The sequence below is a fragment of the Acomys russatus genome, chromosome 2 (genome assembly GCF_903995435.1).
Source record: "Acomys russatus chromosome 2, mAcoRus1.1, whole genome shotgun sequence".
Taxonomy (NCBI): domain Eukaryota; kingdom Metazoa; phylum Chordata; class Mammalia; order Rodentia; family Muridae; genus Acomys; species Acomys russatus.
Window position 1 is genome coordinate 10,111,341 of NC_067138.1, and position 17,321 is coordinate 10,128,661.

Sequence of the window (17,321 nt, forward strand, 5' to 3'; positions counted from 1 at the left end):
TTGCTTAGTTGTGAGTCCTCCCAGATGCCTGGCTGGTTACAGATCATCCTGACCAAAACCCTGATGGTATTTGAGGAAGGAGAGTGCAAGCTTTCTGTCACTTTAACCAAATGCCTGAGATTAATTTAGAAGAAGGTTGCTGTGGCTCACCTTGGATTTCAGCCCATGATTGGTTGGCCTTGTGGCTTTGTTCCTGTGGCTTATATTTTACAAAAATACTGCTCACTCATGGTCTGGGAGAAAAGGGAGAAGGGACTACTGGTCCCACAGTTGTCCTTGAGGGTCTTTCACCTAGGCCTCACCTTTTCACTATCTCCACAAACTTATCACCCTGGGAAACAAGTCATTTTGAATATTTAGGTTTTTTTTGTTTGTTTGTTTGTTTGTTTGTTTGGTTTTTTTTTTTTTTTTTTAGTCAAGTTTTTGCTATGAGTCTAGGCTGGCCTAGAATTCAAAAATGTCCTATATCTGCCTCCGTAATGTTAACATTATAGAAGTGTACCACCACGTCCTTGCTATGGACTCCCGAGTCTTGACATCAGCCTCTAGAAGGTCCTCTGTCTCAGCGGCTCTTTGCAGGTCAAACTGCTGATGTTCTTTGAATTTCATGCTATGCTATATGTCCCCCCCCCACCCCCCGGCTTTTCTAATTGGAATCAGTTTACTTGGTCTTTATTTTTCTCAAGTCTCCCACATTCCATTTGTCATGGGCAGGTATTCATAGCAGGAGTCCATGAAAATTTCTACTGAAAACTGCAGCCACGCAAAACTAGCACTTAGTAGCTGCAGTTCCAGCTCTCAGTGCACTTGTCCTCACCAGTTGACTCTAAATAGATCTTTTATGATTATAAAGATGCCTATGCATCATAGTGGTTCTTTTAATTTAATTTAATTTAATTTTTCTGGGCCTGCAAGAAGTTGTGAGGACACCAGGTAGGGTAAATATAATTTGCAAGGGAATCGGAAGGTTGGCTGAGTGCAACTAAGTCACAAAGTGTGTATGTCAGCATCCAGTAAGAAGTAACATGCTCAGGTGTGTCCTAGCACTTGGGACACCCAGGAAGGGGGATTTCAAGTTCTGGGCTAATAGGGGCAATGTAGAAAGACTTAGCTCACCCTACCTGCGAAACAGAAGTCGCTCCTCGGGAGTCACCGCCCTCATCTTGTGTCTGAGCTTTCAGTCTCAACAGCCAGGCTGTTTTAACATGGCCCTCACCCTTCCTAGTGCTGTTACCCTGTAATACAGCTCCTCATCTTGTGGTGACCCCCAAGCATAAAATTATTTTCATTGGCCCACGCCTTTGATCCCCAGCATTTGGGAGACAGAGGCAGGTGTATTTCTGAGTTTGAGGCTGGCTTCGTCTACAGAGTGAGTTCCAGGACAGCCAGGGCTACACAGAGATAGGGCACTTTTCCTGAAGGCAGCTAATTTGGCCATTTCCATGCTCCTGAGAGTGTTACAGGACAGCATGGTATATTCCTCCTCCTTGTCTCAGGACTATCATGAAGTCTCAGCCAGGATGAAGAACCTGGGATGCTGTAGTCAGACAAAACACATCATCTCCCAGCGGCTTATTGGCCATCTTGCCTTTACATTTTCTGTAGCGTCTGAGTATTCAACATTTAGTGAGAGGCCTTTCTCTCTGAGGGTCTTTCTGAATTAAATCTGCATCTTGGCTGCAGTTTCACCTCAGAACGGTGGATGTGGAAGGAAGGGCCTTGCAGAACTTCCAGGCCAGAGGCCTTTAAAATAATGGATAATAAATGTTATTAATTTTTATTGAAACAAGAGGTTCATATGTTGAAGGCCATTCTTTGCTTATACTCTAGGCTAGCCTGGGCTTCATGGAGAGAGCCTGTCTCAAAAGTAAAGCTTTTGCATTTACACAGCACAATGTATCATGCATTGTGCAGAACTCTGGATAGTCAATGTACTTATTACTCATAAAATGCCAGGAATGGTGGTGGCATATACTTGTAATCCCAGCATCTGAGAGCCTGAGGCAGGAGAATTGCCATGAGTTTGAGGCCAGCTTTGGATACATAGTGACTGCCCACCCAGCCAACACTATCAGAGTGAGATCCATCTCAATCACTGACAGCTGTAACAACCCTTAGGGGACATAGAAAGTGGCATAGAAGCATAGATGCTTTCAATCAGCAAAGTTTCCCTGCACAGGTAATCCAGTTAAGCCGTGGGCTCCAGTGGAGACCCCTTGTTGCACATTAGAATCATCTGGGATCTTTGCACACAGGCCATTGATGAGGACCTAGCCAGGGAATCTGAGTCTGTAGGCCAGGGTGTTGGGGACCATGTGTATTATCTCTTTCCCAGGTAATGCCATCAGGTAACAGGCATAGAGAAGCACGTTGTCTCCCCAAAATAACCGATTTCTTAGATGTATCCAGGTTACGTATCCACCCACTCTCCCACCTCCACAAACCAAGAGTTTTATGGTACAGTTTGGTACCTTCACATAGAAATGTTGCTTGGAGGGGGAAACAAAAAAATTCTAATTAGTTTTTTTTTAGTTCCAAAAATGGACAGTAGGTGGCAAACAACACACAAGGAATCATACTGTTCCAGCATGCTTATTTCCAAAACGTTTTATTTCTCATTCAAATAACAGCTCCATTCAATCTTCGATGCTAATAATGTAATGTTCAAGCCAGTAGTGCTGGCAGCATGGGTACTTAGCAAGTGTGAAGCCCTGGGTCTGATCCTCCAACCTTGTTAAAATTAAATAAGTAAATAACATGGAAACTCTTTCTGAATTGTGTTGTGGGCCAACTCATGTTCCCTTACCCAGAGCTGGGGTTACCCATATACGTGAACCTTCTGTTTGTTTGTTTTTTGTTTTTTTGTTTTTTGTTTTCCTGAGACAGGGTTTCTCTGTGTAGCTTTGGCTGTCCTCAACTCCCTTTTTGTAGACCATGCTGGCCTTGAACTCACAGAGATCTATCTGCCTGCCTGTGTCTCCTTGAGTGCTGTGCCGCCTCTCCTGGCTGTGAATTATTTTTTAAGGTACCTAATTTATCATAAACATAGAAAAATACACCTGCCATTTATTGTATTTGAGAATGCTTTTCCTATTGATGTATTTTAATATCCCTCTTAAGTAATTGACCCATTTAGAAAAACAGACACCTCTTGTTTTCCTTTCTTGGGCCACTTGTGACAGCCCTAGCAGAATACAGCAGAGGGCGCTAATGTACCACTCTCCATCACTTACCAGAAGACTGAGACTTGGAGGCAGGATCTGAGAGGAATAAGAAGAATCACATTGATTACATCACAGTGAAGAACACCACCATTGCTGTAGTCTCACAACATGCAGGCACCCTCAGGCCCCACACCTCCAGATGGCTGCAGAGTACCCAGCCACAGGTTGGGTCGGGGAAGACTCCCTCCGTTGTCTGTTTCTTTACTGTCCTGTACTTTCAATTGTGGAGCTGTTCTCATGAGGATAGGGGAAGTCTGAGGGATGTAGAGGCTCAAATACCAATGTACAAATGCTCACATTCTCCTAAGATACAGTCTAAATGCATTAACCTGGATTGCAAGGAAGGCCGTTCAAGATGGCCTTGCAAACACCATGGTGCAAACACCATAGAGGGGCCGGCTGGATACTTTTAAACTTCAGCAATATACCTTATTTTCCGGTCTGATTTTGTTAATTCCAACCCACACTTTTCATTGTGAGCCCCACCTGAACTCATATTCAACTGACCTTTCCAAGTCTAACTTCTTTGATCTTAGCTTACCTGTGACTTCCTCCAGGATGCCTTACTTCCTGTCCTGAGGGGTCTGCTTTTCTTCATTCATAAATTTAGTACTTGGCTAGTAGTGATATCAGTGGTAGATAATGTGCTAAGCCCTGAACAAGGCCCTGGGTTCAACCCCATACCTGCTGTTAGGAGGTGGAGGCAGGAGGATCAAGGATTGAAGGTTATCTTTTACCATATATGTTGCAAGTGCGGGGCTACCGCAAGCTATATAAAACCCCATTAAAAAAAAAAAAAAAAAAAAAAAAAAAAAAAAAAAGGAAACCCAAGCCCAGTGCTTTCTACATTGTGCTAATAGTTGTCTCTGACTTGTAAAGAGGGGTCTGTACCCACCATCAGGACAATTGCTCATTTGCAGCCACTGCATCTAAGGGCAGTACTTGGGAAACATCAACTCTCTCAGTGTTTGCTGAAGTCACGACTAGAACTTCAGTGCTTGCTGACATCTCCCATGCCACTTTGTACTCAGATTTGAGTGCAGGAACTTTGAGCACACCTGGAAGCCATAGTTTGTCTAGAATTCCAAACTGTCCTTCTCCCAGAAGCACTAATGATCACATGGTTTAGTACTTGATATGTGAAAAAACCGGAGCCAACCAAACTCTATGGAATACCCCAATGCCTTGTGGCTCACCGGATTCAAAGGGAAAGGCAGGAGATGTTAAAATGTATGTATATCTCAACTTTCTCTTCTGCTACAAGGTTGAAACTATGCGATCCTGTGACGTTCATAGATAGATCTTTACTACACTGAGAACTTTGGGTCATTAGACCCTTAAAACCAGTCTCTGATCCACCCAGGGAGCGATTTGCATGACCAGTATAAATCCCCTCCCATCCCAGCTCCTCTGCCGCCTCCCTCCACTACAACTCAAGGCTTTGAAGCCAAGATTAAACAGGATTACATCCCGGCAAAACCTCCTGAGAGTTCCCAGCTAATCCCCAGTGCTGACAGAGCCCTGAAGCCTGGCTGCTTCGCTGACCTAGTTACCAAGAGCGTCCTCCCTTTCTGTTTGATATAAAGACAGTCAGGTCCTTCTTACCTCCTAACTCAGGTCAAACTAACTAAAACCAAGATCTCAGGGACAGAGGCTGTTATTACGGTTTTGCTTCTCTTTCACTCAGTCTGGACAACGCCCATAACTGTATGAAAGCCAAACCTGAAGGTCAGTATAGTCAACCATCTGCAGATGCCCGCTCTGCGTTGAGTGTCTGTTGTGTTCACAAGTTTCTCTTTGCCACTTCCTAGAACAGCGTCGTGTCTGATTTTAATGTAACAACTGTGTTATCCTGAATGTTTATTCTCCTCCCCTTCCCCCTCCAGCTTCTGAGCAATCAACGTGAATTTATAACCTCTGTTAGTGTACCGGCCATGCAGCTGGCCTGCCTCCAGGGTCTAAGCAATTGCTTATGTCATCACCTGTGGCCACCAGGTGTGCCAGGTGTTCAGGGCTAACAGGACCTGCCTTTTATTCCTTTTCTCTCTATCTTGATGTTTTCTAGGGGATAATGACAAACAGACCTATCTATTTTGCCTGTGCTTTTTTTCTTTTTATCTTTGGTTTGCCTTTACTCTTTCTTTGACGTCACTTCTAATTTAAATTCTTGTCATATTGTATATCCATATAAGTTAAGTTAAGGCCGGTTTACAGCATGGCAAGGAACAGATAGCAGGCAAATGTGTCAGTAATTATTACACCCAGCTTCTGTAAAGAAAATAATATTCTTTGCAATATTCTGTCTGCCTGTCTGTGTAGTGTGTGTGTGTGTGTGTGTATGTGTGTGTTTGAAGCTCGTTTTTGTTTGTTTTGTGTATTTGTTTTGAGACAGGGTTTCTCTGTGTAGCCTTGGCTGTCCTAGACTCACTTTGTAGACTAGGTTGGCCTCAAACTCACAGCAATCCTGTGCTTGAAGCTCTTGATGCCTGAAAGGGAGGAGGAAATTGTACACATGAATTTAAAAACTGCTTATTTATTAATTACTTTAAAAAATGTTCATACAAGAATAACTGTACTGACAGGGCAAGAGTTTGAAGTAGGAGCATCTTAAGTTCACAGGCAGCCTGGGCTACATAGAAAGTTCTAGACCAGTCTCAGTTATAGGGCAGTATTCTTTCTAAAAAAAAAAAAAAAAACTAATTCCCAGGAGCTGGAGAGATGGCTCAGAGGTTAAGAGCACTGACTGCTCCTCCAGAGGTCCTGAGTTCAATTCCCAGCAACCACATGGTGGCTCACAACCATCTATAATGAGATCTGATGTCCTCTTCTGCCATGAAGGTAGAGAACTGTATACATATAAATAAATAGATAAATCTTTAAAAAACAAAATCAATCAAACAAACAAAAAAACCCAAAAAAACTAATCCCCAAAACAACAGCAGGGGGCGCAATTGTACTTCCCTGTTTCTCATCACTGAGCTAGTTCTACATGAACCATCTGGAGTGAATGCTCGGAATACTTGGGCAGGACAAATTTCCTCTTTTGTGCTCTTTCTTAGGCCCCAAACCTTTTCACCTTGATCCCTGCATTATTGTTCGTCCCTTGGTCACTAATCCCACAAAAGGCATTAATTATGGGTGCTTCCTTGTGCAGTTTTGATAAACTTCCAGAAGAGGATATTCACTCTGCCATTCCACTGGGCCTACAACCAGTCAGCCTTCGAGAATCCCAGGGAATGGAGCCAAACAAGCCCAGGGTAGTTCCTTACAGGGTCTGTACACTTGATCTGGTGTGTGTGTACGTGTGTGCATACGTGTGTGTGTGTGTGTGTGTAATCAGACACAGATATCAGTAACTGGACTACTAGGAATAAGAAAATAGGGAAAGATGCTGGAAGTACCATGAGCAACTTGCCGTGAAGGTTTGGAGGGAGCTTGGCAAGCTGAGGATGAAGAGGCGCTTTAGAGTTCAAGGTCAACTTGGGCTATATAGCGAAACGCTGTCTCAGGCGCACACAAGTGTAATAAATGAGACATGTTATCGATCATATATCTACACACGTACACAGGGTGGATTGAGAGAGCTCTGCCCTAAAACCTGTTCTTAAGCCTAGTCATTTTCTGGAGGTCCTGTGCTGGTGAAGCCCGCCACACCCTCCTAGTTATTCTGGGGCAAGGCTACAGCCTAAGCAAACATTTGTTCCTGCCGGAAGCACTTCAAATGCCAAGATGACTCCCTCAGTATCGACACCACGGGCAAACGCAGAGAGAGGTTAATAGATGTGACTGACCCCTGCCGCACTCTTAGGTCACCTGGCTGGCAGCGAGGTAAAACATGATGGGAAAGCCACTGGCATACGCCCAACAGGAACAATCGTGTGGAGACTGGCCTTACCAGCCCTGGAACCACTCGAAGAGGTTTCTGGGTGCCAAGGGTGGGGCGGCCTATGGCACCAATGCCCTGTAAGGGAAACCCAGGGAGTTCAGGAGTGATGGTGAGTGAGTATCTGCTGAAAGATTTTGAATTTCTTTTACGTTCATTCTTCATGTACTGAAAATGGGAGAATCCACATTTCCAAAATGATGACTTTGGATAGCTGACTATTTAAAGCCTGCTCCCCGCTTTTTTTTTTTTTTTCTTTCTTGGTGTCCTGTGCACCGAGGACTTTGGAGTCAAACACACCTGCATCTAGCTCTGCATTCATTTACTTTGTTATCTAAGGTTACGTGTGTGTGTGTGTGTGTGTGTGTGTGTGTGTGTGTGTGTGTATTTGGGGAGCATGAGCTTGCGGAGAGGCGGTAGTGCAGGCTTTGGTTGCTGGAACTGTGGGGAGGACAAGCCAGCCACCTCTCCCCATTTGAATTGGAGGAGACAGTTGTGGAAAAGATAGATGGTGGTGATGCTCAGAATGGGACTCCGAGCTCAGAAACCTTGGGCAGTCAGTCTCCTTGGCCGAGGGAAGTTCCTGATGGGGTCTTGCCCCGCTCTGCCCCGCCCTGCCCTGCCCGTGTGATCTTGGGCACATTCTTGGCTGTTTTCTGCCTAGGGTTGGAGCACTAGCTTCACCAATAACTTCAAATGGTGACATTACAGTCCGGCTGTTAGGGAGCACTGGATGTAGGCCTTCAAACAATGATATCACAGTTTGGCTGTTAGGGAGTACGGATTGAAGGCCTTCAGACAGTGATGACACAGTTTGGCTGTTAGAGAGTACAGGGTGTAGATCTTCAGACGGTGATATCACAGCTCAGCTTTTAGGGAACATGGAATGTAGACCTTCAGGCAGTGACGTCACAGCCTGGCTGTTAGGGAGCACGGGTTGAAGGCCTTGTGATGTCTCAGGCTCTTCTCTTGTATCTCTGGTGTGTTCAGACACAGGGCAGAGCTTCATTAGACACAGAAAGACTTTAATGATGAAGAACCCTCTTAGAAGAAAGACAAGAGTGTGGGCAAAATTAAATCACAGAAAATTTGCAAGCTGAGAGGACCTCAGAAAATTAAATGCAACAACGTAACTTTTTAAGGAAATCTAAACCATGTATCAGGGTCAGTGCTCTGAAGTTGAAGTTCTGTCTCACCCAGAGGAGGAATCCAGCGCGTCTGTCTCCTTCCTTCTCCAGAGGGAGCACACTATTTACTTGTCGGCTTTTTTTCAAGTTTGTCTCAGCTTTGAACCTGTGAGAAAAATCTCAGCATCTGGGAAACGGAAGCAGAAGTCATGAGTTCTGGGCTGATCTGGGCTACAGAGTGAGGCTTTGAAAACCAAGTAGAACCAAAGAACCTAGCCTGCGTATATTTACTTAGACAGCGCAAAGCATTTGAAGGCGTCAGAGCAAAAGAAATTATCCAGATGTGACACCTGTGGTCACCAAATTTTGTAACACAAGACTCAAAAGCCAAGGAATGAATCTATTTGGATTTCATTTAAAAGCGGACGGAATAACACATGCCACGAGAAAGCACCTCTGATTTTAATCCCTTTGCTCTCAGATGAACTCCTAAAAACCACATAGAAATGTTTACACTTCGCCGCCATAGAAATCTGGAGCCGGCAATTCTGTTCTGCTCATGATCCAGCCCAGTACTTGGCTTTTCATTCAAGCTTACTTCTCGCAAATTCTCATGGTTTGTAGAGTATATCTGGTTACAGTGAGAGCGGGATGGGGCCCATGTTGAGATGGTGAGGAGGCAGGAGGCAGGAGGCAGGAGTAAGAACAGTGATCCTCTTGCAGAGTGTGGAAATCCTCTAACCCTGGGGCATCTGGGCCAAGGCTGCCTCTGTCTGCATCCTGGGCAGCTGGAACCCAATGGCCTTCATCTGGAGATTGTGTGGGCATGTTATTTTATCCCAGTGAGAACAATTTTAGAAATGCCTGCTAAGCTGATTATATAAAAATGGCAGAGCAGGTATGGTAGCACAGGCCTGTAGCCAACACTTGGGAGGTTGAAGTGGTAGCAGATTGAGTTTGAGGCTAGCCTGTGCTACACAGCAAGCTCCTGGACAGAATGATAGTCTATCCAAAAAAAAAAAAAAAAAAAAAGAAAGAAAGAAAGAAAGAAAGAAAAGGAAAGAAAGCTAGAAGAGAGAGAAGGGAGAATAAAGCTGGGTATAGTGGCGCACAACTGTGATCCCAGCACTCGGGAGGGAGAGGCAGGCAGATCTCTGTGAGTTTGAGGCCAGCCTGGTCTATAAAGTGAGTCCAGGACAGTTAAGGCTACACAGAGAAACCTTGTCTCCAGAAATAAAAAAATAAGAAACAAAACAAACCAGAAAGGGGAGTAAAGAGTGGGAGAAGAAGGAAGAGGAAAAGAGAAAGAGAGAAGGTTGTATTGAATCTAGTTTTTCAGATTGTTTGAAATTCTAGAGACTAAAACTTCTCCCAGAGCCATGCTGTAGGTCAAATTGAAGGCACACACTCACAAGTGCTAGGGTTGCACCAAATGCACATGACAACTTTGAAACAAATGAGTGCTTTTTTTTTCTAGTATAACATTTCTGTTTGTATGTGTCTATGTTTCCATAATTCAATGTTATTATGTATAATGTATTTAAGATTACTATGAAGTGTGCCACATAGAAGGAAATCTAAGTTGGGCCACCTTAAGACATCTGTTTTGACATCCTTTTCCTTGAACATATGGATCAAGTATTCTGAGACTTGCCCTTAACCCTGACCTCTGACCTCCCTTTGGGCTTTTCTCGCTGCTTGCCTGGCCCCCTCTAATAGAATGGTTTGGGGCATCCCCACCTCCAGCCCCAGTTAACACACGCAATAAATGTGTTTCATGTTCTACATGTTTTCAGGAGACTCCTTTTGAACCGACCACTCTGAGATTCATCAAAACAAGGATTTGCTGTGCATGCCCTCTTTTGGCTTCTTTCAGCTACTTAGTCCTCCAACTGTATACACCGTTTCCCTTTCCTCTAAGCTCCTTTGTGTGCTAATTTTTCTCAGATCCCAATGGAGTGTGTGTGTTTGTGTGTGTGTGTGTGTGTGTCTTTAATAAACATTAAGTAATCTTAGTGACTTGTGACTCCTGTAGCAAATTCTAGTAAACTGTTGGGCTGAACAACAGAGATTTCCTCTCGTGTAGTTCTGGAGACCAGAAATTTGACCTCCATTATCATTAGACCCTACACTAAAATACCAGTTTGGGTGGTCGCATTCTCTGTGGTGGTTCCATAGGAAGTTTCATGGGGGTTTCTGGTGGCCTCTGCTTGTGCTCCTTGGCTTTGGGCTCGTGAGCCCAGCCTCTGTGTTCACATGTTCTTCTCTGTCATGTGAAACTCTCCCTCTGTCTATTTCTTACGGAGCTTGTGATGACCTTCAGCACAGCTCAGAAAACGCAGGAGTGACATCACCTCACTTTACTAACCCTTTAAACTTAGTAACATCTTCAGGGACATATTCTCCTGAACCCCATGGTGTGTGTGTGTTTGTGTGTCTGTATCTGTGTGTCTCTGGTATGTGTCTGTGTGTTTCTGTGTCTGTGTGTGTGTGTGTGTTTTATGTGTGTCTGTGTTGTGTGCCTCTGCCTAGAGAAAATTCTTTTTTCCTTTAGTAAATGTCCTGTTGATTTTGTCTTGAGTTTGCTTATGCACTGCAGTGGTTGCTGACCTTTTGTGTGCTCAGTCCACCACAGCAGGCTTCTGAACAGATTCCTCACGTCTCTTCCCCTGAGTGGCTATTTCCTCTGTGACCCTGAGCTCACCATGCATTTTATTGTTGTATTGATTACTGTTGTGCTATTTGGCAGAGATACATGACAAACCAACATAAGGGAGAAAAGATTTATTTTTTAAATCTCCATTTTCATCCACTGTGGCAAGGAAGACATGGTGGGGTTTGTGGTGGTGGAATGTCCTTACATGATGGTGGAGGAGGAGGGCGCAGGATGTAACCTTCATGTCCACCCATAGTGACCTGATTCTCCCACAGGCCCTGCCTCCTTGAAGGTTCTACTGCCTCCAAAACCAGTGACACCAGATAAGGAACAGAGTTTAAACCAGGAGCTTGTGGAGGAGATTTCTGATCTAAATCACAACAGCTGCTTATTCTCAAATCAGGAAACAAACAAACAAACAAACAAACAAACAAAAAGATTGGTTGGGAAAATTTAAAGAGAGCCTGCTCCAAGTGCCCCTTCATGAGTGCTGGACCCCTCGACCTGTGAGGCTCTCTACTGCAGAACATCTACACCAGTGCTCGTGGGAGCACTCACTCAGGAGTTGAGCCTCCTCCTTGAGTAAACAACCTTTCTTATCTTTCAGGGAACGTCTGCTTATCAAGCAGGATTTCACTTACCCCGCTCAGAGGGAGACTAGGTAAAAAGCGCTGTATTAAAATGGCAGAAATAGGCCCAGAATGGTGGAGCATGTCTGTAATCCCAGCACATGGGAAACCGAGGCAAGGGAATCACGCACTGCCGTCCAGGTTGGGCCATAGCGTGAAACCTTGCTTCAGAATGCTGTAAAAACCAAGAGCCAAGAACTTTGCAGTTTGACTTTGGGCATATTGTGACAATAAAAGACTCAGCTTCCGCCAAAGGCAACTGTAGAATGAGAGCCAAAATAAACAGGTGCTCAGCCTAAAAGTTCAGGCTATCTGTAAGTGGAATATCCTGTGGTGAGCCTGAACACACCCCCTTCCAAAGCCCCGAGGGGAGTAAATACAAGTAAGATATACTTTACCACCAAGAGCTACAGAGAGGATGTGAAGAGGCCCAGGACACTGATGGACCCCAGAAACTACCTCTTCTCAAGGTCATAGACCTTATAAATGACCTTGAAAGTGTATGGAGCGTATAACTGACTCACGAGGCTTCCATGAGATTTCCAGTTCATTCCACTAGCTCACAGGCAACCTTCTTCCCTCTGTTGTGTGGTGTGGTGGGGCAGCCTCAGCCGGAAACCAGCAGTAAAATCATATGTTCTATTCCAGTCTCCTCCGGACAGTAATTCCTCATGCCTTTCCTGGTTCTAACAAGTTTACAATTTTTGTTTTGTTTTTATTCTTTCAAGACATGGCTTCTCTAAGTAGTCCTGGAACTTGCTCTGTAAACCAGGCTAGCCTTGAACTCAGAAATACATATCTGTGTTTTAAAGTCTCTTGCAAAAGGAGAAAATAATGACTACATATAGGCATAAAACACTCTGATTTAAAGAAGTGAAAGTTTATTCTGAGCCAAGCGTAAGTGAGCACGGCCTGTGGACGTGGATTCATATCACGTGGTCTGGCACGTCCCCTCATGGCAAAGGGAGCACAAGCTCTGTAGGCACAGAACAGGAAGTAAGAAACCAGTGTGCTTATGAAACACATACATGGCCATCACAGGTATCCGAGTCGGGGGGAAATCTCTGGGATTAGAGGTCCCTCTAGCACCTTCTGCAGGGTTGGTGAAGGCTAGATGAGTCATATTTAGGGACACCTTCCAAGAAAGGGAAGCTAAGAGGACATTGACTTAGATACAGAGGTTAATAACAAATAGCTCTTCAAAGTATTACTACTATCCCACAGAGATAACCTACCAGCTGCTGATATAAAAACGGTTTAATAAAGGTAGTATATATTCTAAATAAAACACAGTAAGACTAGCATTGCATTCTCACTATAAGCGCACTGCAATGCTTATGAGAAAAAGAAAACATTGGAACATTAAACATCTTCTAAATCACTAAACAATATTTTAATCTTTTCTGTAAAGATTTCTTCCTAAATCTAGCCATTTGTTTATATTAGGAAAATGAGTTTGTCTTTGAAATTGACAGTTGAACTATTTTATTTCCTAGCGAGTATAAAGAGCAAGAGGTGTTTGTTGGATTCCAGGTGTGGCGGTGGAGAGCTGTAATCCTAGCACGAAGGAGGCAGAGGCAGAAGGGTCAGCACTGCTTCCATGGCAGCCTGAATTTACAGGACGTTGGAAAGTTGTTTAAATCTTTTCTGGACTTCGGTGTCTTTATATACAATGTGCACAGTAAGAATAAAGATCCTACACAGTTACAGTGCACATAACTGTTTGAGTCACAAAAGCTCCCACTAAGTCTTTGTAACACTTCTTTTAGTTCATAACGGTTTTCCTTGAGCTAGACGAATTATGTCCTTTTCATTTAATTAATTAATCAAAAGTTTTGAGATACAAGTCTCTCTCTGTAGGCCAGGATATATCCTTCTGTCTTGCTTGCTAGGCACTTGGAGCTATGCGTTAGCACACAACACTCCCATTTGGAATATTCAAGGTGATTCTTGGCCTTGGTGTCTACCTCTGTATCTGTCCCTGCACATGGTGGACACCTAAGAAGAGTCTGTGGGGTGAAACTGTCATGGGGTTCAAGGCCACTGGGAAGGCCCTCAGATGCTGTTTAGATTATAATTAGGCAAATTCTAACAGGGCTGCTAACAGGGCCACAGCCTCTCACCCAAATCAGGAGCAGATGAAGAAAGGGCTTTTAAAAGCAAAACCCACAGACCTATTTAGCTCTACCAAGATTAGATGGTCAAGGTAACCCCTAAATAGTCCTCGATTATCGGCATAAGCAAGTTACAGAGGACAAAACCAGCAGTCGACCATAGCAGAACAATCAGACGGTCAAGCTGCACGTTTCTGTTTGGGGGCCAAAGGGTCAGGGATGCCAGGAGCAGGGGCTTGAGTGAGAGTGACAACTTTGCTTCTTTTTTGGTCTTTCTCTGTTTATTTATTTGTTTCTTCCTTCCTTCCTTATTTCTTTTTATTTTTATTGTCTTTGAGACAGGATTTCTCTGTGTAGCCTTGGCTGTCCTGGACTCACTTGGTAGATCAGGCTGGCCTTGAACTCATAACGACTTGCCTACCTCTGCCTCCCAAGTGCTGGGATTACAGGTGTGTGCCACCATGCCTGGCTTGCTTTTTCTTTCCCCCCCCCCATCTGCTTTTGTTTTCTTCTCTGTTTATACTCTTCTCTACTCATCCTATTAGAATGCTTATTTAGTTCATAATGTGAAGCCTTGTCTGATCCTACAGCTGAAAATAAAATCAACCAAGATCTTTAAAATAAATTGATGCAATTTTGTCTTTTGTCAGAGATGTCAGGACTAAACAACAATTTAGTATATTTCCTAAGACGTGGGAAAGGGGTGGACATCACCTAGAAACCTAGAGTTGAATTATGTATGTCCTTTCCTACCACTCAGAAAGGTGGTACTAGATGAAACTCAACATTATTGCATCTAGAGTTGAGGATTTGATGTGCAGATGCCACCTGTCCCATTAGGACTTTGGACAGAGAAGCTGATTATCCTTAGAGCACCAGCCCTGTCATGGATACCTGCCATTCTGTGTGTTTATGGGACATTCCAAATCAGCCCTCTGCTTTGATCCACATAGGTAAGACAGTGTGATCACAGCATTGTTATATTGTCTTGAAATTTCTTTCTTTCTTTTCTTTTTTCTTTTTTGCAGTACAAAACTGAAAGGTCTTCTAGCCCAGCAGACTTTATTTTTCTTCTAACTCTATATCTTTAGGCCAACCCTAGTACTTTATTTAAAGTGAAGTTCAATTTTTTTCATTACAGATTACATCATAATTTTATCTTTTACAATCAATAGAATATTTAAAAATCAACAAAGCAAGAAAACTAACAAAGAAATACAAACAGATCTGTATAACCTACAAGAAGGCATATAGCAAAATTCAATCCATTTCCAAGCAATGGTCAGCATGATCTAATTATTATTTCTTAAACAATACTCGGCAAAGTTTAATAATAAATTTTCCTGGATTTTAAGCCATTGTGTTTACATGATTATCATAGCAACATAGCTTGAAACTAATTTTGTTTTTGTTTTTCCAAGGCAGGGTTTCTCTGTGTAACCTTGGCTGTCCTGGACTCACTTTGTAGACAAGGCTGGCCTCGAACTCATAGAAATCTACCTGCCTCTGCCTCCCAGGTGCTGGGATTAAAGGTGTGTGCCACCACACCCAGCCTGAATATTCTTAACACAAAAAACCTTGACTACTTCCAATCCCATATCGACAGGTGTGCTATCCAGCTTTATCTAACTGCCAAGGGGTCCTCTATGGTAAAATATCTGTAAAGCATGACCTTCCAAGCCCACCTCCTATTGCTCTCAAAGCAGATTACAAAGAAACTTTTAATTTATTATATGAACAAGCTTTACTTTTCTACAGCTAAGATTATCTAACCAGGTACTGTTATGTCAAAGTCCTAATTTTCTTTTCAAGCAGTTTCTGCCTGGCTAGTCACAATAGTTTGAGCCAAAACTCTCTCATGTCTCAAACCTTTGTCCAGATGCCTTCTTTCAATATTCCCTGTGGGAAAAAGTTTTCCAGTGTAAATTCCATTAGGACTGAAGAGAGAGAAAGGCAATTTTAGGAGAAAAATCAGATTTCAAGGTAGTGTTTAGGCAAAATTATTCCATATGTGGACATGGGCCATAGATAATACTTAAGGACAGTGCTGATTAGCTGGAAATCTTTGGAACTTTGTCAAACAAAGCCTCAACAGCTGTTCTGGATGTCAAAAGATCATGCTGGCCAGTGGGAGATCTTTGGAACTTTCTTAAGCCAATCCTCTATGATTTGTCCTCACGTCTCCGACATTCTTCTTCAATTATGTTTCGTTTTATTAGAATTTCTCTACAGTATGAATTCTTTCATTATGATGAAAACTATAGAAATGTGCAAAGTCTTCACCATTTTACATACATTTATAAGTTTCTAGTATTAACTCTTTCATGTCTTTGAAGATGAGTGTGATGTGAAAAGGCTTTACCACATTGATTACATTCATAGAGTGTCTCTCCAGTATGTGTTCTCTCATGTATTTGAAGATGACCATGATTCGAAATGGCTTTACCACACTAATGACATTCTCCAGTGTTTGTGGGGGGGGGGTTGTTTTTTTGAGACAGGGTTTGTCTTGTAGTCTTGGCTGTCCTGGACTCACTTTGTAGACAAGGCTGGCCATGAACTCACAGAGATCTGTCTGCCTCTGCCTTCCAAGTTCTGGGACTAAAGCTCTGTGTTCTTTTATGTATTTGGAAATCACTGTGATTTGCAAAGGCTTTACCACATTGCTCACATTCATAGGGTTTCTCTCCAGCATGTGTTCTTTAATGTATTTGGAGGCTACTATGGCACACAAAGGCTTTACCACATTGATCATATTGAAAGGTTGTCTTTCAAGTGTGTTTTCTTTGATGTATTAGATTACTTTGTTGTGAAAAGTTTCTATCACATTGATTACATTTGCAGGGTTTCTCTCCAGTATGTATTCTTTTATGTATTTTAAGATGACTGTGTAGTGCAAAGGCTTTACCACATTCATTACATTCATAAGGTTTCTCTCCAGTATGTGTTCTTTTATGTACTACGAGACTACTGTGTTGTGAAAACTCTTTATCACATTGATTACATTTGTAGGGCTTCTCTCCAGTATGTGTTCTTCTATGTATTTGGAGATGACTCTGACTTGCAAAGGATTTACTGCACTGATCACATTCATAAGGTTTCTCTCCAGTATGTGTTCTTTTATGTATTTGAAGATGACTGAGACTGAGATGTGCAAAAGCTTTACCACATTGATTACATTCATAAGGTTTCTCTCCAGTATGTGTATACCTATAGCCATGAGGTTCCTGTAGGTCTCCAGCATCACACCTTTGTAGAGACTCTTCTGGGAAGGATCCAGCAAAGCCCACTCTTCCCGAGTGAAGTTCACGTGCACATCATCATAGGTCACTGCACCCATGTCCAGACTTCTGAGCCTGCCTGAACTCCTCTCACAGGACCCAGAAGCAGCACTTAGAACATATCAAACTGAACATTTCCAAAATTTCTTTCACTAAACAAATTAGTCCATTATTTCTGAATTTAGCATTTTTCAGTTTCCAGGACACAACCATAAGCTTGACTAGGGTATAATATTAAGGGGCCACCTGGAGTTTCAATAAAATACTCATTCTCCTTTGAAACCTTGTGAGCACAGCCCACACTGTGCACTCCCACACTTCTATCACTATTTTTGGTCACCTTCATTTCAATCATAAGTGCCCATTAAGCCCTGCCTGTAAGATCCCAGGGGTGTTCTCAGCCCACT

General features: G+C 43.0%; 1 protein-coding gene across 1 annotated transcript; it reads right to left on the reverse strand.

Moving 5' to 3' along the window:
- Positions 1 to 16,217: 16,217 nt before the first annotated feature.
- LOC127200116 (zinc finger protein 844-like) lies at positions 16,218 to 16,994 on the reverse strand (the record flags this gene model as incomplete). Its single annotated transcript, XM_051158220.1, has 3 exons — positions 16,842 to 16,994; positions 16,437 to 16,589; positions 16,218 to 16,370 (listed from the first exon to the last, which is right to left on the reverse strand). Coding segments are annotated over exons 1-3 (438 nt in total), but the record flags the coding sequence as incomplete, so codon positions are not given.
- Between the last annotated feature and the right edge of the window lie 327 nt (positions 16,995 to 17,321).